Source organism: Podarcis liolepis, assembly GCF_965112155.1.
Source record: "Podarcis liolepis genome assembly, chromosome: 6".
NCBI lineage: Eukaryota > Metazoa > Chordata > Lepidosauria > Squamata > Lacertidae > Podarcis > Podarcis liolepis.
This window is the reverse complement of record NC_139559.1, coordinates 43,807,618-43,834,493: the sequence shown is the minus strand read 5'-3', so window position 1 is coordinate 43,834,493 and position 26,876 is coordinate 43,807,618. Positions and strand designations below refer to the sequence as shown.

Here is a 26,876-nt window from a genome sequence, read left to right as displayed (position 1 = left end):
CTTGATGCTCTTGCTCTCATTTTGAAAAGATATCTATCCATATTATGGATATAAAAATAATATTTTGATACTCTGTTATAGTACACTGAAATATTTAAATGTTCCTTCGATTGCCCTTGAACCTTCCTGCCACACTTGCCAGCCTCTCCTGCCACACCCTTTGAGAGCCACTGCTCTGGATAAAAGTTTTTAAAAAACAAAGCCAAGACCTCTGCTTCCCCTGGCTTTTAACTGAAGTGTTTATTATTGTACATGCTTCTGCAAGAAGCGTTTGCCGGGTGTCAGTTTCTGCTACTTGGGACTTCAGGGCTTGCTTAAACCCGCTGCTTTGTTGCAATCCGAACGGCGTCTTGTAGCTTTCATGTTTATTTATTTCTTGGTGGGGCTGTCTTTTCGCTGTCAAGCGGAAGCCATCTCGAGAAGGCGTCCAAGCTTCGAAAGGCGACTGGGGGGAGCAGCTAACATAAATAAAAGCAAAGGAAAACTAGAGGGAGAGGGAGGAGAGGGAGGGAGGGACAGGCGCTCTGCCTTCTGCTCGGCTTTCTCTGCCATTGGCTCCCTCCGCCGGTTGTTGAGGCTGCACAGAAAGCTCTGTAATTAGGACCCCGGTGGCGGACACAGAAGAGGAGCCCGTCTCCTGGGCGAGGAAAAGACGCAGCAAAGAAAAAGGAGCGGGAGGGGGGGGGAGTCCGGACACCCCTCGTTTCCCTGGTTTCGTTTCTCTCCCCGGCATTGAAAGTTCCCACCGCTGAGGGCTGAGCCGGGAGGACTCCTGTTGCCAAGGCAGGTGGAGCGCGCGGGGAAAGAGCTCCTCGCCGCCTCCGCCCCAGAAAAAAAAAAGCAGCGTCGAGGGCGCGACTGGCTCCTGCCGCTGCGTCCGCCTCTTGCGTTCCCTAAGGAAGGAGCCGAGCCCGGGGGGGAATCCAGGGCGGCGGCGGCAGCAGCAGGTAATGAAGGTGTCCGGGGTGGCTTTCCGCTGAGAGGGCCGGCGGTTTCCTGAGGGGCCACTCTCGGCCCCCCCCCCCCGGGAAGCTGGGGGGCTGTGGGGAGGGGGAAGGAGCGGGCTGGGCTGCTGGTTTCCTGGTGAAGGAAAGGGACGGGAGACGCCGCCTGTGACCTGAAAGCTTGTTAGTCTTCCTTAGCTGGAGGAGCACCTGCTCTGCTGGCAGAAGGGGCCTGGGTGTTGGGTCAATCCCCGGCGACATCAGGTAGGCCTGGGGGAGACACCCCCGTTGATATCCTGGAGAACAGCTGCCGGTCCGTGTAGGCAGTACTGAGCTGCTAGAGGGAGCCGTGGTTTGAGGCTGGGCATGAAGTAGTTCAGTCCTGTGCAGGTTTACCAAAGTGCTGAAACAAGGGGGTAATGAGGCTCTGTTAAAACCAGTGCAATTGTTGGACAGACTTTGGATTGCACCACCAGCATCCTGGAGGTCTTGTGTCTGGAGAGAGAGAAAGACGGATAGTCTGGGATAAGGGATAATCCTTTTAAAATAAGGGACATCTGCTGATGTTTATTTTCCCCAGATTGTTGTTGCAAGCTTCAAACTATTTACAGTAAAGCTGCAGCCCTTACATGGGAGTAAGAGCTCCCTTGGAGCTCAATGGAACTTCGACCCTGGTAACTCAGAATAATGTTTAGATCCTAATTGGTCACAAATATCACATTTTGTTTACTTGGGATTACAGGTTGCATCTTTAGTCCTCTTCTAAATCTTTTGTTGCAAGTGTACCTTGGAGGCAGCCTGTAAAAATGTTTCCTGCCTTGATAGTTACTGAAAACAGAACCAAATGATGATAATTTGGATGAGGAAGAAATATTTCTTCGTTATCTCGCACCTGTGGACAGAAATAACAGTACATGCAAAATCTTTTCCCTCTTTGTGGCTCCATAGGGTACAAGTTACATTATTAACATGTGGCTGCACCCATGTCTGTTTCATTGCATATACAGGAACATGTTGCCAGCTGGAACCTCCTCTAGCATGCGCATGGAGCAAAACTTGTGTATGCATAAGATCAGTAGAAGACAAGTTAGTTAGTGTGACAGCAGCACACAATCTGACAGGTATGACCCAGGGTGCATTGCAGCAAAGTCAAAGATGCTGGGGTACTTTTTTTTTTTTTAATAGATTGCATATTGTCTGGTTGGTAACTTCAGAATATTGCAGCCTTGGAACACACATAAGGTACATGTGAGTTTCAGTACAGAGGATATACCCATATAGAATTTGTGCATTTGTGAAATATGCCCCTTTCAAAAGGTGAGCCTATTTATTCCTAAAGCAGCCTTTGCCAACCTTGTGCCCTCCAGATGTTTCGGACTACAACTCTCATCAGTCCTAGGCTGGGGATGATGGGAGTTGCAGTCCAAAATATATAGAGGGCACTAGATTGGCAAAGGTTGACCTAGAAACTACTTTCTCTCTGTTACAGAGTTTAAAATGAAATCTGGAAAAAATAATGAATAGACTGATAGGTGTATGTAAATGTTAGGTAGTTGTTTTGAGTATGAGGTCTGCTGAGATTTGTGACTACAGTGCTGAGTCTAATTGTATTCAGGTGCATGGTGATCTGTCCTGGGCAATTTACATTATTGACAGGTGCATCTGCTGGGGCAGCACTGATAGGGGACCTGAAATAATGTCAAGATTGGTGTGTCTGCCAGGTTTTTCTGTATTGCACCAAAAAGAATTCTGATAATTTAAGAAGTACAGTTAATACTTCCTTTAGGGAAACAGGAGCTGTCAGGGCTTTAGTTTAAGCTTGCCTAAAGTTTTAAAACCTGAAAATCTTTCCCTTCAATTCAGATAAGGAAAGGAAGGCTGGCTCTGCTTACTCCGACTTCCCTTTTAACTGCATTCTGCGCATGCTCAGGGGTTGTTCTTTCTCAGATTCGTCACATATTCCCAGAATGGGCCCTGTCAATGAAACAAGTTTAGAGTCTAAACTAGGGTGGGGAACATCAGACCTGGGGGTGAAATGTGCCCCCCAAACCTCTCTCTCTCGCCCTTGGGACTCTGCAGGCCACAGACCCTCCCTAAGCTCCCCCAGTCCTTGCTGGCTCTGCTTTCCATCCTCCTTAAACGTTTTTGTCTGGCAGGACTATGTTCTTGGAAGGATGATCATGCTGCTTGCTTGCTTGCTTGCCTGGATGAAGAGCAGAAAGGATTGTATAAAGGTTTAATTTGCATTCATTGCTCCACCATCTTTTGCTTCTGGCACCACCCACTACCGGCACCACCCACTACTGGCTTGTGGCTCTTTTGCTGGAAAAGATTCTCCACTTCTGATGTAAACCCTGCTGGTCACCTTCTCGGGTTAAGCCTGGGCATACTGTGTCCCACTGCTTTGGATCTACTAATGTATACATTACCTATGTCAATTATATTTTAGGGAGATTTCTGTTGGAGAGTGAACTAACATCAGGCTCCTCAGTTAATTCTGTAACGTCGAGGTCAATCCCTTCCCCACAGCCAGATAGTTCCTAACTGAGATTTGTGCTATTATTTGCAGGGGGGAGCACCCAATAAACAATTTTCCCCAGAATTAAAAAGTCAGTGCCCAGGCTAAAATTAACAACCCTAATTCAGAACTATTGAGGCTCCCCCCCTCCCCCCCCGTAGGATGCTGGTGGAAAGGGGAAGCCCACAATCCAAAGCACACATACCGTATTTTTCGCTCTATAACACACACCCGACCATAACACGCACGTAGTTTTTAGAGGAGGAAAATCCGTAGGCATGCCACCCGTAGGCATTCCCTCCATAACATGCACAGACATTTCCCCTTACTTTTTAGGAGGAAAAAAGTGAGTGTTATGGTGCAAAAAATACGGTAATTCCATGTTGGTCATGGGTAACTAAGTGAGACTTACTTCTGAGTAAACCTGTTTAGAATCAGTCTGCATTAACCCTTTTAAATGCTGGAGGCAATCTTTAGGCTGCAGATAGGATGTGTGCATGGAGTTTAAGTGTTCTTCAAAACTCCCTGCAAATTCACCTTCCAAAGGAAAAAGCTCCCATCTAAGCCTGATGTACTAATTTTCTTGATGTGAGGAGGTTACATGGGAAAGCATTCAAAAATACAATCCCTTATGTGTAGTCATCAGCAGTACAGCCCTAAGAGGATACTGTACTACTATACGATATAGATCAGCCACTAATAGTGCAATCCTAATCATGGGTGGGATCTTGTTCACTCATTACATGACTGCAAGTATTTACGTGTGTGCAACAGCACTTCCCTCCCTCCATCTGCCATGAGTACCCCATGCCTTCCCCAAATCTGCTCTGGGGTGTTAAGGAAATTTCAAGAACAGATTAGGGGGTTAGGCAGAGTAAAAGGAGTGGGTTTCATTGCTGAAGCAGAAATCATTTTGTTTATGGAGTGAATCAGGTAGCACCACTTTAGATACAATCCCATGCCTACTCAGAAATAAGTCCTTTTCTGAGTAGACATGGTAATTGTTCCTTCAGACATTGCAATCAACAGTAACAGGTGTATGATTGTTCACTGTGGTAATTCACAAAATCAAGATCCAGAGGTTGTTATCACAAGGTAGTTATCGAGAATACTATTTTCCATCCACACAAGCAAATAATTCCAGACTATTCTAGCCATACCCCTCTGCTGTCCACTGAGTATTCTAAATATCAGTAGTTAAGCTTGGGGCACCCAAAAAGATAATCCCACCTTATTTTTTTTAGTGAAAAATACAACATGAAAAAGAACTGAGTCCAAAGTTTTTTGTATTGTTGGGAGTGGTCGCTCTTTGTCAAAATGTTTCATCTGATTTATTGTAGTCATAATAATAATAACAATTTTATTATTTATACCCCTCCCATCTGGCTGGGTTTCCCCAGCCACTTCGGGCGGCTCACTGCATATATAACATACTAAAACATCAAACATTAAAAACTTCCTGATACAGGGCTGCCTTGAGATGTCTTCTAAGAGTCAGATAGTTGTTTATTTCCTTGACACCTGAAGTGAGGGTGTTCCACAGAGAGGGCACCACTACTGAGAAGGCCCTCTGCCTGGTTCCCTGTAACCTTGCTTCTTGCAGTGAGGGAACTGCCAGAAGGCCCTCGGCACTGGAGCTCAGTGCCCAGGCTGAACGATGGGGGTGGAGATGCTCATTCAGGAATACTGGGCCGATGCCGTTTAGGGCTTTAAAAGTCAGCACCAAAACTTTGAATTGTGCTTGGAAATGCACTGGGAGCCAATGAAGAGCCTTTAGGATCAGTGTTACATGGTCCTGTCGGCCACTCCCAGTCACCAGTCTAGCTGCCGCATTCTGGATTAGTTGTAGTTTCCGGGTCACCTTCAAAGGTAGCCCCACGTAGATCACATTGCAGTAGTCTAAACGGGTGAGACAGTCTGCAGGCAGGTAAGGTCTCAGCCGGTGTACCAGGTGTAGCTGGTAGACAGCTGCCCTGGACACAGAACTGACCTGCGCTTCTATGGATAGCTGTGAATCCAAAATGACTCCCAGGCTGGACACCTGGTCCTTCAGGGGTACAGTTACCCCATTCAGGACCAGGGAGTCCTCCACACCTGCCTGCCCTGTCCCTCAAATACAGTACTTTCAGAATTCAACCTCAATCTGTTAGTCGCCATCCATCCTCCAACTGCCACCAGACACTCACACAGGATCTTCACTGGTTCAGATTTGAAGGAGAGGTAGAGCTGGGTATCATCTGCATACTGGTGAATGCCCAGCCCAACCGCCCTGATGCTCTCTCCCAGCGGCTTCATATAGATGTTAAAAGCATTGGGGGGAGGACAGAGCACTGAGGCACCCCACAAGTGAGAGCCCAGGGGTCTGAACACTCATCCCCCACCACCACTTTCTGAACACGGCCCAGGAGGAAGGAGCGAAACCACTGTATAACAGTGCCCCCAGCTCCCAGTCCCTCTAGACGGTCCAGAAGGATGTCATGATCAATGGTGTCAAAAAACGTTGAGAGATCCAGCAGGACCAGGAAACTGCTTCCACCTCAGTCCCTGGCCCGCTGGAGATCATCGACCAGCACAACCAAGGCAGTTTTAGTCCCATGATGAGGCCTGAATCCTGATTGGAAGGGATCCAAGTGGTCCACATCCTCCAGGCATGCCTGGGGTTGTTCAGTGACCACCCGCTCAGTCATCTTGCCCAAGAATGGAAGATTTGAGATTGGGTGATAGTTGGCCATATTGGCCGGGTCCAACGATGTTTTTTAAAGAAGTGGTTTAATAACTGCTTCTTTAAGAAGGTCTGGGAAGACACCGTCACAGAGGGAGGCATTCACCACCCTGTGGAGCTCATCACCCTGCCCTTCCCTTTTATGAGCCAAGATGGGCAAGGATCAAGGAGACAGGTGGTCGGTTTCACTTGTCCAAGAAGCCTGTCCACATCCATGGAGGTAACAGATTGGAATTGATCCCACACAACTTGACCAGACAGGACTCTAGCACTCTCCCGCCCCGGCCCCACTACCACGGTGGAATCTACGGTACCTCTTTCTGAATCTGAGCAACTTTATCTGCAAAACACTTTGCTAAATCATTGCAGGAGATCTTGGGGTCCTCACTAGACCCCAATGGTGAAGTTGGTTCCATTAAATTGCAGACCACCTGAAAGAGTCTCCTTCTGCTGTCTTCTGCAGATGCAATAGAGGTGGCAAAGGAGGTCTTCTTCGCTGTCACTGTCGTCACTTGGTAGGCTTGACATTGAGCTCTAACCTGTGTTTGGTCTGATTCAGAATGAGTTTTCTTTCACCAGCGCTTTAGCCATCTCAGTAATTGGTTCCTCTCCCTCAGCTCTGGGGAATGCCACGGGGCCGTCCAGGCTCCATGCAATCGGAGAGGGAGCTTTGGAGCCAAACAGTCAGTAGCCCTGGTTAACTCCACATTCCAGCAGGCCACCAGGGAATCACCAGAAAGGCCATCAACATGCAATAAACATCCCTTACCACTCTTTGGAAACCGTTTGGATCCATTAAGTGGCGGGGGTGGACCATCCAAATCGGTCCCACCTCTCTGCAGAGGGTAAGGGTCACAGAGAAGTGCAGTTGCACCAGGAAGTGATCCGACAATGGCACTTCTTTTGTTTCACTTTTACTTAGTGTCAGATCACCCATGTCCATAGAGGTGAACGCCAGGTGCAAGGCATGTCCATGGCTATGAGTTGGGCCACACTTATTCAGGGACAGCCCCATGGAGGCCATGCTTTCCATGAAGTCCTGAGTGGCCCCTTGTAAGTGTTGGTATGGATGTTAAAATCCCCTAGGACAACCAAACTAGATGTCTCTAAGCAGGCTATATAGTGTTGCCCCAGCAGCTGGACCACGCCCAGCTGGGGCAGCAACTGTTCCCACTTTGCTTGCCTTCCCAGGGACCTGGTCTCTGCAGTCCTTTCTGTAGTCCTCTTCTCTTGTGTAGCAGCAGCAGCAGTCCTCCAAGTGGGGGAGACAGCAGTCTCCCCAACAGCTGCCGCCACTACAACAACAGCAGAAGTCTCTGAGTGGGGAAGATGGCAGTCCCCCCCAACAGCTGCAGCAACAGTTATCCCAGGATAACTGGTTGTATAGATAAGAAAGTGCTTTTGAGGTTATTACGGTTGTGTTGCAACTTCAAGGTCTCATGGTAATTTTGAATGTCATGTTGTTTTCCCCCTTATGCTGTTTCTTACCCACAGTTTCCTTATGCTATCACAGCACAGAGGTGCATTAGGGTTTGTCTACCCTGCAGCCTCAGCCTCTTCCTGCTAGGTGTGGTGTCAGTTGTGGTTCATCATGAAAAGATTTGCAGCCATTCCCCAGTTGGCATTTGCTCTGCTTCCCCATCTCAGCTACAATTCTCTTTTTTATTTTTTTATTGCAGAATATTATTGTTTCTGATTTATACAAATCTGTTCTATTTGCTTTGGGGAAAATTTGTTCCTCTTTGAAGAGATACAGTTTGGCATGAGATAAGACCATGCTGATACCACACCCAGGCTGATTACAGCTGTAAACTGAAAACATTGTTTTCAGGATGATGTTTGGCCGTGGGGGGTGCCTCATGCCACATTGCAGCTCCAAAAGTCAAATGCAGGTCAGGATGGAAATTAACCTTTCCTTTCCACACAGTGGGGGCCAGAAGCACAGCCTTCGATTCATAGCGTTGGGTGGGAGTCATGGGAAAACATAGCAGATTGTGAGCATGAGCACAATTTCCTCTGGTGATGCATTCTGGATGTTTGTGCTGCTAGGGATTGTAGATATGAAATAACACCTGCCGTGTGTTTTGTCCAGGGATACTTCTCACAGTTTTGACTCTTCTTTCCCATCCCTTCTTCCTTCTGATTCAGTGAATCCAGGTCTTCCCCAGGTACCAAGTATTCATGTGATGACAATTGTTGTTTTTTGCTGCATATGGCTTTGCTGCTTGTCAAGAGAAGACCAATGTTTTTCATCACATTGTGGTCTGGGAGGCAGGTATACCTGTGTATTCTAGTAGGCAAGAATAGTATAATGTACATCAGAGGAGTGTTCCGGTTTGCAAACGTTCTTTGGAACCCGAATGTCCGACGGGGCTTCCACGGCTTCTGATTGGCTACAGGAGCTTGGTTTCCGAATGTTTTGGAAGTCAAACAGACTTCCGGAATGGATTCCGTTCAACTTCCGAGGTGCCATTGGTGATGGGGGTGGAAATAATTTGAAGGTGGAGTAGGAGAACATGGTGAAGGAAGACGTGAATAATTGGCATTGATAATTGTATTAATCGGATAAAATTGGTGTTGTTATAATGAGGCTGCTATTGGAATGATATTGTAAAATCAATAAAAATATATTTTTAAGAATATTCTCACCATTTTGCATGGATAATCTACAGAATGGATTTTCATGTTATACTTCTATTATAAGGGCAGTGCGGCTCAACAGAGAAATGCAGATGTGATGGGTTATTTTCCTCACCATTGTTGAAACCTCCCTTGCCTAGCCCAGGGCTACACTTAGAGGGGAATATCATTGCAGAAGATCTTTTAGATAGATCACTTGAAGAACAGAGGGTGCAGTTTTCCTTCCCATTGCAGAAATGAGCCAGGCAGGAAAGGTTTAAACCTCTCTTCTCAACCTGGTGCTGCCATGTTATTCACACTGTTGCTTTGGCTTGGAGTGCCTTTGGGACTGGACCTGACCTATGAGTTAAGAGGTTCACCACTCATGAAGTCGTAAAAAGAGCTTGCTGGGTCAGGCCAATGGACTATCCAGCCCAGCAATTCTCTTCTCACAGTGGCCAACCTGATGTCTATGGGAAGCCCACAAGTGTGACCTGAGTACAAGAGCACTCTTCCCTCCTGCAGTTTCCAACACTTGGCACTCACAGTCAGAAGGATACTGCCTTCAACAGTGAAGATATCCATTGTGGTTGGTAGCCCTTGAGAGCCTTTATCTCTTTCAAAGCTGTCCCAAGTTGGTGGTCATCGCTGCCTCCTGTGGGAGTAAAGAAGTACATTCTTTTCTGACCTGAATCTTCCAATGTTCAGTTTCATTGGATGTCCACAAGTTCCAGTGTAAGGGAGGAGAAGAAAAAAAATTCTCTGTCCACTTTCTCTGTGCTGTGCCTAATGTTCTACACTTGTTTCATATCACCTCATACTGGCCTTAACTAAAAATCTCCATATGGGGGCAAGCTTTCCTGATAGAGTTTCTTCATCTCCTTGATCAGTTTGGTTGCTATTTTCTGAACCTTTTCAACTCTATAAAGATGCTTTCTGGGTGAGGTAACCAGAAATGTATACAGTATTTCAAATGCAGTCGCACCATAGATTTGTGTAATAGCTTTTTAAGACAGTGGTTTACAACCAGTGTGCTGTGGCACTTTGGGGTGCCTTGAATGGTGGCCAGGATTGTTCTTAATTGTGTCTTGTGTCTTGGAGCAGCACTGCCTCTGCCTGCTGCTCCAATCCTGTTATTCTAGTGTTTGGCCTACAGGTTTCTAATCCAACTTATTTTTACTAAGTTCATTGTCTTCAGCATTGTTTCCTCTGAGCATAGGCTGTCCTGGAAAATCCTATAGATGGATATTAAATTTGGTGATGGGGGTGGAAGTAATTTGGAAGTGGAGTAGGAGGACATGGTGAAAGAAGACATGTGCTAATTACTTCCATAAAATAAGAATTTCTCTTTATACTCTTCATATGGTTTGTTTGGTTTTTTAATGTACTTTTGGTGGTGGTGGCTGCTTTGGGTTTTCATTTTGCAAGGAAGATGGGATGTAAAGTGGGAAAAGGAGTAAGTTTAGTAAAGGAAACCATTCCCTTTGAGCTGGTAGGCAGGATGGAATTTACTAATTACCAGGACTGATTACAAAGAATTGTCAACAGCCAACAGCCGGCCTGATTGATTAGTCACATAAAACCATTGAGTTAGAAGCACATGAAAGGATTAATTCTCACGGAAGGATAGTTGCCAGATTAAGCCAGATGGTAACACAGTTTTGTTTATTTTTTCAGCTTCGTGTTGTGGGTTCACAACATTTTTGATGAGTTACACTTTCTCCCCAGCCACCCCTGAATTAAAATTGAAGGCACATTTCACCCTTACATTGCAGAATATTTATTTTGGATTATACAGGCGACAACCATTCCGTGCAGGGGTTCCGTTCCTGTACCCTGTGTGCATCGTCATAGCTTGTATAAGTGCCCTCCCCATCCCATTTTGTCTCCTTTCTTCCTTCCTCCAGGTCCAACCCGTGTGTCTGTGATTACTCGTCAATTGGATGCATCTAAAATGGTCGTGCCTGTATAAGAATAAAGTTTATCCACCCTCAGCAATGTTTCTGTATGAGTTCCTGTTGTAGGCATTACTTTTGACTCGAAGAACAATGATATAGGGCCATCTTCTCTGAGGCTGGATTAATCTGCTATGTGCCTGCATCATGAGTGAGTGAATGAGCAGGTACACCTGATGGTAGAGTCATGGCTGAATCACCATGCCCCAGCACAAGCTGCTTGGAAAAAGACCAGGCCCCAGCAATAAACAATACAGACAGGAAACTGATAACCTCTTGGGTGGGTACTTGGGTCTCTCAAGACCCCTTGTTTTGACTGATTTATTTCTCACAGCATCTCGTTCTCTCATCACCATAGCACACAGTTTTCAGAATGCCTGTTTTTAACGAGTGCTACTAAAGCTTTCTTGGGACGTAGGTGGCACTGTGGGTTAAACCACAGAGCCTAGGACTTGCCGATCAGAAGGTTGGCGGTTCAAATCCCCGTGACAGGGTGAGCTCCCCTTGCTTGGTCCCTGCTCCTGCCAACCTAGCAGTTCGAAAGCACGTCAAAGTGCAAGTAGATAAATAGGTACCACTCTGGCAGGAAGGTAAATGGCATTTCCGTGCGCTGCTCTGGTTTGCCAGAAGCAGCTTAGTCATGCTGGCCACATGACCCGGAAGCTGTACCCTGGCTCCCTCGGCCAATAAAGCGAGATGAGCAACCCCAGTGTCAGTCACGACTTGACCTAATGGTCAGTGGTCCTTTTACCTTTACCTTACTAAAGCTTTCTAGTTTTATGGCGCTGCTGGAGATCCCAGCCATAAGCAAAGCAGGTAGTGCAGATGTCATTGCCACTTCTGACCAGGTGGAAGGTGTTAAAGCTTGGGTTTTTCCATTGCTCAGTCAACCTACTTTGTCATGAGAGAATGGATGGGATGTGCTTAAAACAGGTGTAATAATTCATCATATATGTGACCTGCTGAATCCCAGTCCAGTGCTGGCTGAGCTCCAGTCCAGTAAAGCATCCTTTGTTAAGTATCCTGTCATGGGGCGTTACAATAGGGATGGTCCTCCCAGCTGGGAATTATCCACTAATGGTGTTCTAGGACTATTAGAGATTAATTATTTCCCCTTCCAGCTATTCAAATATCATAAACTATAGTGGGGGAAAGCACAAGCTTTAAAATTGTTCTTTTAATTTGTATTAAAATGATGGTGGTATTTATAGGTGAGGACCCAGGGTAGCAAGGCTGGTTTTGCCCGTACGTTATGATTACAATATGCAAGCTGTTTCAAGTGTGGATCCCCCTTGCTCACGACATGGACTCTCTTCACACAATGGCAGTGATCCACCTGGCAACTTGTACGCGTTACAGATGCTGCGTAAAAAAAGCTGCCAACTGAAAGCTGTCTCAAGTTGCTGTCTTGTGACAATTGTACTAAGTCAACAGTTGCCTTCATATTTTGTGGGTGGTCAAGGTGTATGGAGCTTTTAGTTTTGATCCAAGGCCCCATCCTGCAGAAATCTACTTGCAGAGAGAATGGTTGTTATGTGCTGTAGTGTCCTGAATTCATAACTGAAAAAGCTTTGAAGCAAAACAGATGTAGGGAGATAAGTGAGGTTTTTATTCTATTCAAATCTCTCAACAATTTGCTGAACAAGATTGCATCTCTTGAATGCCTGTTGAATATGCATTTTGTGGTGCAAGGTTCTTCTCACCTGCATGATTACACCACCTTATTTGCATGATAATGTCCTCCTGGTGAAATCAAGCCGGGCTTCGTTTATACATGTTAAAATGTACTGGACTTGGAGAGAGATGTGATATACAGCTAGACAAACCTTAACATGGTTATTTCTTGGAATCCAGAAAAAGCGCAGTCTTTTTATTCCATGCTTTTTATTCCTTAGCTAGCACTTTAAAGATTAACAACTGTATTATGACGTAATTTGTGTTTTTTTCATCAGATGAATGAAGTGTAATCCTAAATTAGCAAGTGGAGGGGGGATGTAGAGGAGTGAGATCAGAGAGAAATTAAACACAAAAAGAACAAACACTGGAAATTACCTGAAAGCAAAATTCTTAGGGTCATCTGTCAACAAAGCACTATTGGTGATGCTGGCATTGGTTAGCTAGTTAATAAAAGCAGCGTGGTGATAAACCCCCAGTCTTGATTACAGCCGCAGCTGATAGAATTTAATTGTCTGATAAAATGTATTTCAGTGGTTTCCTGCTGAAGTTTCCCTTCCCTTCAAAGTTCCTTTATTCAATATGGCCATCTTAGAAAGTGCCCTGGTGGGATTACATTTTAGGGTTTTGCTTCATGCAGTCTGGTGGAGCAGACTGTGGTTCAGAAAACAAATCTACTGTAACAGATATGCTGGTCTTTATGGTGCCACAAGACTGCTGTTTTTTCTACAACAGACTTTGGCTGTGAAAATGCCATACATCTAAAACATATTCCCTGTCCCCAAGAATCCTGGGAACTGTAGCTTAAGGATGCTGCAGTTGTAGCTATAGTGGGGCAAACAGTTCCCAGGATTGTTTAGGGGATGTGTGTATACGCAGCCTAACATGACTACCCTTCTGGAAACTTCTAAGTTATCTGTGCTACTACTGGATTCTGGGAAGTAAGGTGATGGGAACCAGCAGAATCTGAACTTTTTGTTTTCCCTCCTGTTTGCTAGCTAATTTGCTGAGTTAATTATTGACCCAGGTTCACAGCAGCATAACCCGAGCTCTCTGCACTAATTACATTGGAAGAGGCAGCTCTGAGCCAACGACAGGCATGTGTGGCTAAACCCGAGAAAAATAACAGCTTGTTTATTAGGCCCAGGCATTTCAGTTTGAGGCTGAAGTTGAAAGTTTCCAGTTTGGATCTTCCGTTCTCTAAGCTGCAGTTTGCTCCTTCAGGTGCCTAGTTGCTTTTGCACCGTGTGCTACCAATATGCCCAGTGTGCTTCTGTGAATGGTGTTGGAAAGGGTGAGAGTAATGGTATTAACAGGACTGTAAAGGTGAATTTGTGCAAAGTTGTTTTCAGTCTTATGTGAGCTAACAAAAGAGGTCAGGGAATATTTTTATTAAAGTACAAAGCACTTGGGTGGGTGTGGGTGTGGGTGGTTAAACTATAAAATAGACTTTCTAGAACCCCTTTGTGTGTGGCTCATTGAAATGTCCCTTAAACAACCTTCTGCATGAAACAAGCCCTCCAGAAGTTTGTTGCCTACAGTTTCCATCCTTCTTGACCACTGGCCATGCTGGCTGGGGCTGATGAGAATTGGAGTCCAACATTCATCTGGAGGGCTGCAGGCTGTGGAAGGCTGTCTTTATATCAGACAGAACTCCTGTGTGTCTGCCTCTCTGACTGGACAAGGAATTTTGTGCTAGTTAGACAGAAGGAGCTTTCACATCCCTGCATGCTGAAACAGTATCCTTGTTGTTGTATATATGATCTTGTCACCTCCTTCCACTCTTTTTCTAAAAGCATGGCTGCTGATCATTCATCATGACTCTGTTGCATCTAACTAACCCTTCCCCAGCCCCCATCCAGAATCATCTCTTTTCTCTCTCTCTCTCCTTCATTTGGAGCTGGGACAGGAAATCTAGCTGGAGAGTGTCAGACTCTGGGAAGACATCCAAGCAATCACAGCAGTTGAACTGAGCCATCAAACTGCAATCTCTCTTTTGTTTTGGAAACAGATACATGGGAGGAAGGAAATGAGCCAGTTCTGGAAAAGAGAACTGGGAGATGAGTCCACTTCTTTCCATGGTGTAACCATTAACCAGGAAAGCTACCCAATGTAAGCCCCCAGTGCCCCAAGCTCCAGGGAATGATTAACACTGCAGGTTTGTAAGGGTGTGGAGGGGGAAAATATCCCCCCCCCCCACAGAGGGAAAGAATAGATTACAGCTCATCCTAATGCCCGAAGTCAAAGTGTGCCTGTCTCCCGAAAATGAATTTATGGGCAGCAGCAACATACTTGGCTTGCAATTATGACAGCACTAGAGAAAATACAGCAGTTAGCTCTGACTCACACAACCTTTTTGAGAAGATTCTATGGCAGCCTCATCTGAATTAGCACAGTCACAGTGTTGATAGGTTTGCTACACACCCAGATGCCAGCATACATATCAGCAACTGTATAACATTTTGCACACAATGGTAATGGATTATGCTGGTGATCTGGGCATGTGCCAAGCATATGAAGGCAACCAGTCACAACACGAACATTAAAAGTGTGTTGATTGAAAATTCTATCCCGCCTCTCAAATCCCTGAGGAGGCTTAAAGACCAAATAAAAATAATTGCAGCAAATTGGCGGTATTGAAACCCTAAAGTAGCAAAATTAAAACCGCAGCTAGATTTCCAAAGGCTTGCCTAAAATGGCAGGCTTTGCAAAGCAAAGTTAACAAAAGCAACAAATGTTCCTGGACTTTACCATTTCAGACTGCAGGCAGGGGATGCTGGAGAGACAAATTCCAGCTTAGCCTTCTTTCACATCCCAACCCCCAAAACAGAAAAGCATTCAACCATCCAGTTTCCCTCCCACAATCTGAAGTGGTACAGGTCTGCTACAGTTTTGCACTTCATTGGTTGCTTGTGTAAACTATTTGGCTTTAGATCAAGGGGGTAGGGGAGAGAAGGTTTTAACACTTATCATAAAGAAAAGTTATCAAGGTTTGAGCCAAACTTTCAGCAGTTTTTAACACCCTTTTTTCTTTTTAAATAATTCTTTTAAAAAATTTTTTTCTTGGATTACAAAAGTTGATACAGCATCTCTGTTTTCCACTTCTGAGGGTCCTTTTTCAGAAAAACAGAACCCTTATATTTTGATGTAACAGTGCCATCTAGAGTGTCTGGGGTTTCAAACTAAGGTAGCAGATGGAAAAGAGGACAGGGGCTTCTGCACCTTGTAACAGCTGGGGGAAACTGACAAGCCACCTCTGCTGGAATTCTGTCTTCTACACAACTGTTAAAAGTTCACCTGGTCACCCTCTTTAGAACCCCTGCAAGGAATTCCTAAATGGACCAATATCATGGATTTTATTTCCAATACAGTACATCTTTCTAGTGAAATGCTTTTCATACAACATCTCAGCTGGTCTACACTGGCTAGTTGTTCTGTAATGGAAGTTCAGTACTATTAAGAAAATGGAACCCGCATCTTTCTGATTGGCTACTTATACCAATGACATCAGAGACAGATAGCTTCTTTCTCCATTGGTTCACACCAGTGGTTGCTTGTGAGGAAGGGAGGCATAGGCAGTTGGGTCTTTGCTGGTGGCCACCACCACTCCAGAGTCCGCCCCACCCCACCCCCCGTGTCACAACCGCCTCATTCTGCTCCATCGCCATATCAACAAATGTAACAGAATTACTGCAAGAAAGATCCTACTGCCTCTGCCCAGTCCTGTCACAATTCACTGCTGCCTCATACTGCATTCTTTCTAAGAAAATAGGTCTCAACTTCCTATAAATGTGTGAAGTATTTTCTTAGTTGCCTTTTCTCCTTGGAGCTACCCAAAGACCAAAGATGCTCAATAGGGATTTGCACTCTTTCTCTGAACATGTTTTCTACATCTTTTTTTAGCATTCATCTCAGGGTCCCAACACTACTCAAGTAGATAAAACCCAAGACACTGCTTAAGAAGGCAAAATGTAGCTAGGCCATATTGGTCTTTTTATTTTGAAAATCTGTGTGTGATTTGTTGCCTTCATTTTCCCCCAGTGATCATTCTGCACACATGACTAAGTCCATCAGGTGATACAAAAATGACAGCAGCACCTGAACTCTAACCCCTTGCTAGTTATAGAAGCAAATCTCCAAAATTTTGTGCAGCACTTGGGAGGATCCTGGTTCCAGGAGCCCATGCAGCACAGTGTTCTTCTGGATAGAGCAATATTTTGGCTATGCTCTTATTTGTACTGCATTAACTCCCTGCCTCTTACTGTACACCAAATGATCCTGCTATAGTTTTAATGCTCCTAAAGTTCTCAGTGATGCTTCCCATTGAAGGACCGAGATGCTCACAATTATTGGTGACTTTGCTGTGTGCATTTGGGGAGTCTAACCAAGAGGGGCCCAGTCACTTCACACAGGCACTTCTTTTCCAGCGCTTCCATTCTGCTGATGTCTCAACCAAGCCCTACTTGGTCCCAGAGAGAGAAGGCTCCATGCGGTGGAACACGGGCATGCCTACTACCTGCTTCATCTTCAGACAGTGATTCTGGCTGCGCCCTGGAAGATTACTCTGGGCCTGTCACAGAAATTCCGCCAGCAGAGGTAAGGCAGAACTTGATGATATATTTATGTGGAAGACTGTCCTAAATGTTGCAATAGTTTTTCCTGGAAATTTCATGACAGGTTTGCTTTTTCTCCATTTTCATCACTTCTAATTGCTGACAATGGCAAGGCTGCTGTTGATTATTTTACTTCCCTCTGGGGTTAGAAACCAAAAGCACCCAGGGCAATTCCAGACAACCTTTTTTATTGAGCATTCATCTTGAATTGTTTGCAGGTAGATTAGACCAGGGGAGCAACCCTTTTCAGCTGTGGGCCGGTCCATCGTCCCTCAGACTATGTGGTGGGCCGGACTATATTTTTAGTGGGGGGGAATGAACGAATTCCTATGCCCCACAAATAACCCAGAGATGCATTTTAAATAAAAGGACACATTCTACTCATGTAAAAACACACTGATTCCCAGACCGTCCGTGGACCGGATTTAGAAGGCGATTGGGCCGGATCTAGCCCCCGGGCCTTAGGTTGCCTCCCCCTGGATTAGACAATGTTGTCTATTTAATGAGCAAATTCCTTCTTCTATGTCGTCTGTGGTGAGGTTAGATGACATTGCGTCAAAACAAGTTGTTGTTCCACACTTTCCACTGCCTTTCCTCACCACCTTTCCTCATCACTTCCCTTGTTGCTAAAAGTCCATTCTTTTGGTTAGAGTTGACTGGGAGTTTTGTGCAGCCTAATTGTGAAATCTGAATTTGATGGTATGTGATTCAGCCCACCCCAAAACAGCAACAGCCTGGAAGTGCCCCCAGATCTGTTCCATCGGTTCTGTGGCATGCCCTACCTTTTCTGGGTTCTGATTCCATGGAAAGAAGAAGAGTTGTGGGTAGGGCAGTCAAAAACAGCAGAGCAAATTTGGCTGTGTGTTGCTGCTTGCCCAAGTACAAATGCAGCAGTGAAAGGTTAGCTTTTGAGAAACACAGCCTTTTGGGGAATAGGTTTCTGTGCTGTAAATGCATGCTAATGCAGACGAATGTTAAGCCAGCTCTCCTTTACTTATTCTGCCAGTTCCTTTTCATTAGTCCTCCAGCAGGAGACCCAGTTCATTTGGGCTTTACCCTTTCCCACGGGAAACATCTCAGATCTCCAGCCAACTCTGCCAGGGGGAGGGTTGTGAGGGAAGACAGCGGTGCAAGCAGGCATTGTTCCTCAAACTCATGGGGAAAACACAACTCCATCTCTGCCTCTCAATCTTGTTTGCTTTTGCAGGTGTCACCAAACTTTGACTCTCACTCATCAGATGCAGTCCCTGTTGCCACCCAGAACCAGCTCCGCATCAAAACTCTCCTTCAGCAGCTGCCCCCGCAGGACTGCGATGTAAGATTCTTGGACCTCTCATCCTGTCTTCATTAGGCAATCTTGCGTTGGTTGGAAAAACTGATTAAAACTCTACTCTTTTCCAGACCACAAATAGTTGGGTACTCGTTTTATGCACTAATAAATGTTAACACAGCCAGTGCCTCTAAAGTGATTGGGGACAGATTTGTGCTCTTATTTATAGTCTTGGAACCACACTGTAATTCTAATTAAAGCCTAACCACACAGCTTCATAGTTATTCTATGGAAGTACTGCAAAAGAAGCCGCTTTATAAGTGAAGGTAAGAGTGTAACATTGATTCAGTTCAATTCTTCTGCCTTCATATCCTTCCTCTAATGGACTAAAACAGGTAAAGGGTGCTATTGGGGAGGAAGAAGAGGAAACAAAGATTGACTTATTTAGCCCTTGCTGTTTGTTCCCAAAATTTATCACTCAGAAATTTAGAGACTGTGTATTTGTTTCTGCACTTGCTGATCACCTTGGGTAACATACATACTCCCATCACAAATTCTTTGTTGCCTCAAAAGTTTTGTAGCTCTAATGACTTACTAGGACCAGTAAGCCAGAGTTTGCTATAAATACTGTTCTAATGGAAGGCTTTATAAGACACACCAATTAGGAAGCTAGACAGAACAGCTACAGGAAACTCCTGACTCCATCTGTCAGAGTCTGCTGTCACCTAGTGACTGGACCATTCAATGACACTGTCCACACAAATAAGTTCTCCTTGCACTCTGTTTGAAAGACTGGCTCAATTAAGCCCAATAGTGCAATGCCTTTGTTCTTATAAAATCATAATGTAGAGATGTATGTGATGGACAAAAACATTCCAAGGCACTAAGGAAAGTCAATTAGCCTGCAGTCATATTCAACATACTTGTTAGAAGTCAGTCCCATTGAGCACAGTGGGGCTTGCTGAATAGACATGTGCAGCATTGCATGTGTTAAGAGTTGGGTGACAGTTGTTTACAGTATCAGGATTTACTATTAGAAATAAAGTAGAATTTATTTTGTTATATACTGAAGTTCTCACCCTGGGCCAGCAGGGGGATACTGTAGATAGTTTTCACTCAGGTCCACATATGCAAATAAGGGATTGAAAGTGACGTTCAGTGATTGGATAGTTACAGAAAATGGTTACTGTTGTGTTCTAGTGGAGCTCTATATAAGCAGGCTGGCTGAACCCTTCACTTCAGTTCTGTTCTGGCCTGTGAATAAACAAGAGCTGTTTGAAGAATCGCTGTGTCGTCTGATATGTTCACCCACAACTTAACATATTTGATGTCCAGTTCTTCTGAAATCAATTGTGGATTGCTTGATAGCAGCTGTCTGCCTGAAGAAAATCTGAATGCTCTTTTGGGTCTTGACACAATCTTGTGCTTTTATTTAAGGCAAGGTATTGCCCATCCATTGGTGAGGAGGAAAGGGAGCGGCTACGGATATTTGCTTCACAGCGACGGCAGGAATCCCTGGGACAGGGAGTCACATGCCTGGTGCCCCCCACAACTCATGGGTGCTTTTGTAAAAAGGTGAGCCATCCTTTCCTTAAAACTGGATACTAGTGTTCTCATGATTGAGATACCCAAGTCTAAGATCTGGGTTTGCTTTCTCCTGGCTAAGCATAAGAACTGGAGAAGATTGCCACTACACACTACACACGCTTTCTATGGATTGTCATTTGCTCCAGTTGAGCTGAGTGGGTTTTAGTGGGGAAAGGTCCAAAGCTGTAAGCTGCCCAGAAATGCTGTATACCACCCAGAGTGGCCGAGGAAACCCAACCAGATGAGTGGGGTATGAATATTATTATTATTATTATTATTATTATTATTAATATTATTATGCAAAGGGGGGCTCTTGGATGCAGAGCTTTATAAAGTGTGGACTGTGCCAGGAAAGGTAACTGTGGATAAGCCTTTTATTATGTATTAATTTTCACTGATGTCAGGAACCTTGGAAGCTTGTGGTAAGGCAGAAAGACACAATATTTAACAAAAAACTTTTTCACAAAAAAATTGTTGAAACGAAAAAGTTGATCCCCCCCCCCAAAGGCTAATAAGAGGATATCACATGTCCATGAAGATCACAATCTGGGTTGTGGGTAGCCAGCAATATTGTATTGCAGGAAGAGCAGATAACTATGCACCATAGATAAAAAGGTCCTTTCTGCTTACAGTGTGGTAAGAGGTTGATCAGAGGTGAAAAGGGTGTGTATGCACCTAAGCTGGGAGACCAGAGCTACTGGCATCCTGCCTGTTTTGTCTGTCACACCTGCCACCAGCCCCTAGTAGATCTCATCTACTTCCAGCGAGATGGGAAGATCTATTGTGGCCGGCACCATGCAGAATTCTTCCGCCCACGCTGTGCTTCATGTGATCAAGTAGGTATACGCATATAAAAACACTTGGGTTCTTGTGTCAATTCCTAATCTCTGCTTGAAGCTATTGATGATCCTAATCTACTACCTTCAATCTGGTTAGGACTTTCAATGAAAGATTGAAAATTTCATAGGGATTGCAAGATTTCTTTCCAGAGATCAGCAGTCACCTTATTTATAATCTCCGCCTGTCCACAATGAGGTGGTTATTTGCTGTCTCAAAAAGACCAAACTTTTCTCTCTGTAGTAAGGTAAAGGACCCCTGGACAGTTAAGTCCAGTCAAAGGCGACTATGGGGTTGTGGCGCTCATCTCACTTCAGGCCGAGGGAGCTGGCGCTTGTCCAGACAGTTTTCCGGGTCATGTGGCCAGCATGGCTAAACTGCTTCTGGCACAACGGGACATCGTGACAAGTGCCAGAGCACGGAAACACAATTTAGCTTCCCACCTATTTATCTACTTGCACTGGTATGCTTTCAAACTGCTGGGTTGGCAGAAGCTGGGACAGAGCAATGGCATCTGTGCCATTCAATCCGCTGTGCAGATTCAAACTGCCAACCTTCTGATCAGCAAGCCCAAGAGGCTCAGTGGTTTAGACCACAGCGCCACCTGCATCCTTTACCTTTCTCTGTAGTGAGAAGTATCAATTAAAACGATGTTATATTGTAAGCAGGAAGATGAGGTTTGTCGTTATACAGGGGAATGAAGTTTCATCCACCTTGTATGTTCTTTGACTGTCCCATGAAGGCATCCAGATACCGTGGAGGAGCCCTTCTAAATTTAATCTGAAAAGTGCTAGTGGTATCTTAGAGCAGGCCCACTGTGGTATGACCTGCTAAAGGTACAAAACTTATTTCCATGCTAAGTAAATATAGGCATACCTTGGAGATATTGTGGGTTCAGTTCCAGACTCCCATAATAAAGCAAATAGTGCAATAAAGTGAGACACACTATTTTGGGGGGGTTTCCCAGTGCATATAAAAGTTATATTTACACTATACTGCAGTCTATTAAGCCTGCCTTCCTGGCTGCGGATGTAGGAGGGGGGAAACCCAGCTCCAGCCCTAGCCAACTCCATTGCTGTAGTGGTGCGGGGCTTCCTTCCACAGGAAGTGGCCGGGTTGCCTGCAGCTGCACCTGTGTCTTTGTAAGAAGCAATATCTGCAAAGTGCAACAAAGCTAGGTCTGTGTTCATATACTAGGCTTGAAGCTAGTGCTATGCATTCTGCATTTCCACAAAAAAAATAATACAGTACCCAAGTTTGAAAACCTGTTCTGTTTTTATGAGAGTTGGTGTTTAAATTTCTGTAGTTGCGAAGATAAGTTAGAAATTACGTAGGCTGGATTTGGTGAAACCTTCAAGCCTTAAATTCCAGTAGCCAGGAAATAAGTGTTACGGCACAGTTCCCATTAAGGGGAAAATCAAAATAAAACAATGCGTGAATATGATGTTTCCACAATGTGTTCAGTTCAGAGAATTTTATTTTGGGACAGAGTAGGGACACGGGTGGCGCTGTGGGTTAAACCACAGAGCCTAGGACTTGCCGATCAGAAGGTCGGTGGTTCGAATCCCCACAACGGGGTGAGCTCCCGTTGCTCGGTCTCTGCTCCTGCCAACCTAGCAGTTCGAAAGCACATCAAAGTGCAAGTAGATAAATAGGTACCGCTCCGGTGGGAAGGTAAACGGCGTTTCCGTGGGCTGCTCTGGTTCGCCAGAAGCGGCTTAATCATGCTGGCCACATGACCCAGAAGCTTTACGTCGGCTTCCTTGGCCAATAAAGCGAGATGAGCACCGCAACCCCAGAGTCGGCCACGACTGGACCTAATGGTCAGGGGTCCCTTTACCTTTATCTTTACCTTTACGTACAATAACTTTTAGGTGCTTTTAGGTACTATAACTATGCTGCCAATTTTGCTGAATGTAGTAAAGCTTTGGTGCAGAAAGCTTTAATTTCTTGGTCTACAATGACAAAAGTACCTCAAAGAATTAGGAGCCAAAAAGCACCCCTCCGTACACTGCATGCTTGATATCTGGCATTCTCTTTGCCTCTTTAGCTGATCTTCACCTCGGAATGCATGGAGGCAGAAGGCATGCGCTGGCATGAAGAGCACTTTTGCTGCCTCGAGTGTGACTTGCCCCTGGGGGCACGGCGCTATGTCATGAAGGGTGGCCAGCCCTGCTGCTGTGCTTGCTTTGAGAGTCTGTACGCAGATGTCTGCCAAGCCTGTGGAGAGATCATTGGTAGGTGCTGAGCATTTCTGTGGTCTTGCGTAGAATGCAGTCATGTCTGGCTGCTCAGTGACAGATGGATCTTTTCTGTTGTAACTGCAGTCCTATACTGAGTAATATCCAGTGAACTCGATAATCTGTTGCTCATGTAATACAAAGCTAAACCATGCCTTTGCATGAAGCTGCCAGCCAGGATATTACAGCTGCTTTGCTCTTCCTCTAGTACTGCTGCGTACTGAGCCGTGGTTTGACTTACCATGCTTTTCACACATAACCTGGTGGTTTGTCTCACTCCAGCCAAACCGCAAATCGTAACAAACCTTGGTTATGGCTCGTGGTTTGTCTGAAATGTAACAAACCATGAACCCGGGTTCAGATCCAAATAATGGATTGGCTCACAGCAGTAGGACTGGAGAAGGAGAAAAGTGGCTGTGATCTCCTCTTTAGGGGCCCAGAAGCCTGCACACTGACTAAGCTATGGCTTATGTTATTGTAGCATGCAAGATGAGCCGATGGATCTTCTGAGTAAGGTATTGCACTGCACTATTATTCTCCAGGCATTTCACTAATCCCAAGCCTTCTAAAATAGCAGCCACATTTGCAGTAATTGGTTTAATCATACATAGTATGATTTTAGAAAGCTTTCCCCTTGGTATAAGCATTTAAAGCAATCGTATAATAATCAGATTCTAAACCTTTCAGTTAACATTATTCACAAAACTGGTAAATGTAAAAGCCTTACAAAAATCCAGTCACACCCCCTCTTCAAACTAGAGGCAAACTGGTAAATGATGAAGAAACATCGGTATGACTCTGTAGCACCATTGGCACTACAACTTAACTCTCTTTGTGATCAAACAGATGGATGGTAAAAGTTTAGCTTCTATCATGCAGGGGCTCCTGGTGGAGAATGTGATAAACCACAGGCTGGCTGGGCGAAGTGGCAAAATTAATTTTCAGCCTGTATTATCTCATCATCATACTGTCTTAGCAGTATGAAAGCCAGTTTTCCTTTTACTTCCTCATTTGGGGTCTGAAATGTACCTGGACATATCCCCTATTTAACCGGGGGTGTGTGTGCAAGGAGGCCACATCAGCAATAAATGCAAACGAAGTTTTGCATTGAAATTTCCTATAGTTAAACCTAGTGTGCTTTGTTCTGCTCTCGCAGGTGTCGACAGTGAGCAAGCCACCCTCCAAGGCCAGCACTGGCACGCCAAATCCTGCTGCTTCTGCTGCAGCATTTGCAAAAAAGCCCTGCAAGGCCAGCTGGTCACTACTCAAAATGGGCTTCTCTTCTGCTCTGAGGCCTGCAGCTTAGAGAAGGAATCGGCCTTGTCTTCCACTGGCTCAGATTCCTCTGACTCTGCTTTCATCTCTGTTCCATCCCCTGACTCAACACCCATCTCTAGAATTAGATACAGCAGCCCAGGCTGCTCCTCTGCAGCTGCAAGAACCAACCCTAATGCCTGTGAGGAAACAGCAGATTCAGATGGTAAGATGTCTGGGGTGATCAGCCTTCAGCAGCAGGGATAATGATATAGGCACCTTTGAGCCAAAACAATAGAAGGCTCCCCAGTCCTACCTTATTCTACTCCTAATGTCGTGTTGATTCCAGATTTTTTTAAATGATGGTGGTGGTGAGGTCTCTTGAGTGACTTAGTTGCCCTCACTGAGTGAGCTTGCTGCCGTAACCACAGCACGTTTGCTTGCCATGAGGCCCAATCCACACCATTGCACAGAAGGGGCAAGAGAGGCTTGCTTGCTCCTCCCTTGTCAAGGCTCAAAAAGAGGCCACAGGGCTCAGCCCTGATGAGGTTTGGGCTTCACTAGATGCCGGATTCTGATTCCAGGTGGCATTTCTGCCTGATGACAGAAAATGTTGATGTTTATGCTTCTACATGTCTGTCCTGATGTTAAGATTATCTACAATGAAGAAGGGGAGCCTGTTGCTCTCTAGATCAGGGTGGTCCTCAGGCCTTTTTGGGCTGCCCTCCGCAATATTGACAAACACACACCCTGCCAGCCCTCACACTAGCTTCCCAAAGCTGGGTAAGCAAGATGCTGGGCTTTGGGAAGGAGGCATGAGGGTTCTGACAGGGCCCTTGCATCCCTTTCCCAAAGCCCGGCACCTTGCTTAGCCAGCAGTTGTGTGTAAAATTTTGGCCTTGCTCCCACTCCCCCTTTGGTGACAAGGCAGTGTGCAGCCTGCAGATCCCATGTTAAAGTAATCTTGCTATATAAAGTTGGACTGCCCTTCTCTAGATGTTGCTGGACTGCACCTTCCTTCATCCCCAACTAGTTTGTCATGCTGGGTAGAACCAACAGCTGGAAGAGAAGCCACACAGCCTCCCCTGCCCTTGCCTTATAGACTTTATTCAGCAGTCCGACTTGGGAGTTTAGGGTCGTCATACAGGTGACTTCTGTCTTTTCAGACCCAAGACCCACTATTAAAGCAAACCTGTATTTGGGGATCCATTTCTTAATACTTTACCATATATTTGCATGGCGGTGAGGCTGCACCTGTTGCAACCCACCTTGGATTAAGGCATGACCCACCAGTTGAAGACCAGTGCTCTAATATATGCTTGTTCTTCTTATTACCAGCAATGGAAACACTTCACACATCTGGGGATTCATCACTGTGTCCTGAGTTCAGGAGCCAAGAAGAAGCAAGCACTATTTTCCGAAAGAGAATAGCTTCCCAGCAGTTTGATAAAACTGAACTTCTGACTGGTTCTCCTCAAGCAGAGCGGGGAACGTCTAGCCCCTCTAGGCTAGAGGTAGTTCACAGCACTGTCAGTTTAACGGAGAACCGACCGCTAGGGTCCACTTTCCCACTAACACCTCAGCAGCAAGTTGGAGACGATCCCTTTAGGGGCAGCATCTCTGAAGCCCCACATGCATCAGTGTGGAACAGGGACTTCTCACAAATGCCGCCCGAGGACAGCACAGGCAAGCAGGAAGCTGTGGTGGAACAAGACGATGCTTGGTGCCCTACTTGCTCGTCCTCTTCAGATTCTGACTCTGAGCCAGATGGCTTCTTTTTTGGAAAGCCCATCCCAAAGCCTGGGGCCAGACGGATTGTTCTACCCGATATGGAGCAAGAGACACTTGGCAAAGGGATAGGGTGGGCAGCCAGAGCACGTTTGAGCAACAAACACTGCAGTATATGTTAGTTTGGGCTGGTGGGGAAGAGGGAGAAGAGAAAGAGAACGTAGTTCTTGGATACCCGAAAAGTGTTTGGGAGGGGAGGTGGAAATAGCGTCACAAGCAGACATCTTATGTAGCAATGCGGTTGACGGGTGTGCGTGCTGAAAAGTGAAAAGCTGAGGAAGAACTGCGAATAAGCAGACTTGAGTGAGAAGCAAGACTCTCACATATACAGAGGTTTGCATTGCCACTTTGGTCACATTGTGCATTTTCAGAGGCTTTAGAACTGGCATTTTCCTCCTCAAAGGCCTGCAGCTGCCCCTTCCCCTGTTTTCCTAGTTACACAGGGAAGAAAGATGTAAAGATTAGTATAATTCAGCAGAGCCTTGTGGGCAGGACACTCTCAGCTTCTAAACTCTCTACTACAGCATGAATACTTACAAGAAGCTCACTGGCCAGCGCATGCTGTAGTGTAGAGCGTGTGAAAGAAGGCTGTACCCCTTTGTTCACCACCTGCACACATTTTGCACAAGTTCCAAGATCCTTTTGGCTCCCTACCAGCTCATCCTTCCAATTTCTGTGTTTTCAAAAGGTGCAGTGTGAAGAATAAATAGGTTAACCCTGCCTTAATCACTGAATGCTTGACTTGGCAACTGTAAGCAGGATGCTAAAAAAAAGTTATACAGTTTTATCTATAGTTGTCTGAACAGTGATAGTTCAGGGAAGCCACACTCAGCAAATAAAGGCAGCTCCAAGAGA

The 26,876-nt window shown here is 45.4% G+C and overlaps 1 protein-coding gene across 4 annotated transcripts; it reads left to right on the top strand.

The window, feature by feature from the left end:
• Window positions 1-491: 491 nt before the first annotated feature.
• Window positions 492-26,876, top strand: PRICKLE4 (prickle planar cell polarity protein 4). 4 transcript variants are annotated; one of them, XM_083509223.1, is made up of 8 exons: window positions 492-947; window positions 16,860-17,028; window positions 18,253-18,360; window positions 19,753-19,890; window positions 20,535-20,738; window positions 22,790-22,976; window positions 24,136-24,459; window positions 25,572-26,876. In XM_083509223.1, the coding sequence occupies exons 2-8, from the start codon at window positions 16,876-16,878 to the stop codon at window positions 26,141-26,143; spliced, it is 1,686 nt and encodes a 561-aa protein (XP_083365349.1). In that variant the 5' UTR covers window positions 492-947; window positions 16,860-16,875; the 3' UTR covers window positions 26,144-26,876. The 4 variants fall into 4 exon arrangements, with proteins under 4 accessions (XP_083365349.1, XP_083365350.1, XP_083365348.1 ...); XM_083509224.1 differs by lacking the exon at window positions 492-947 and adding an exon at window positions 1,115-1,208; XM_083509222.1 differs by lacking the exon at window positions 492-947 and adding an exon at window positions 1,259-1,618.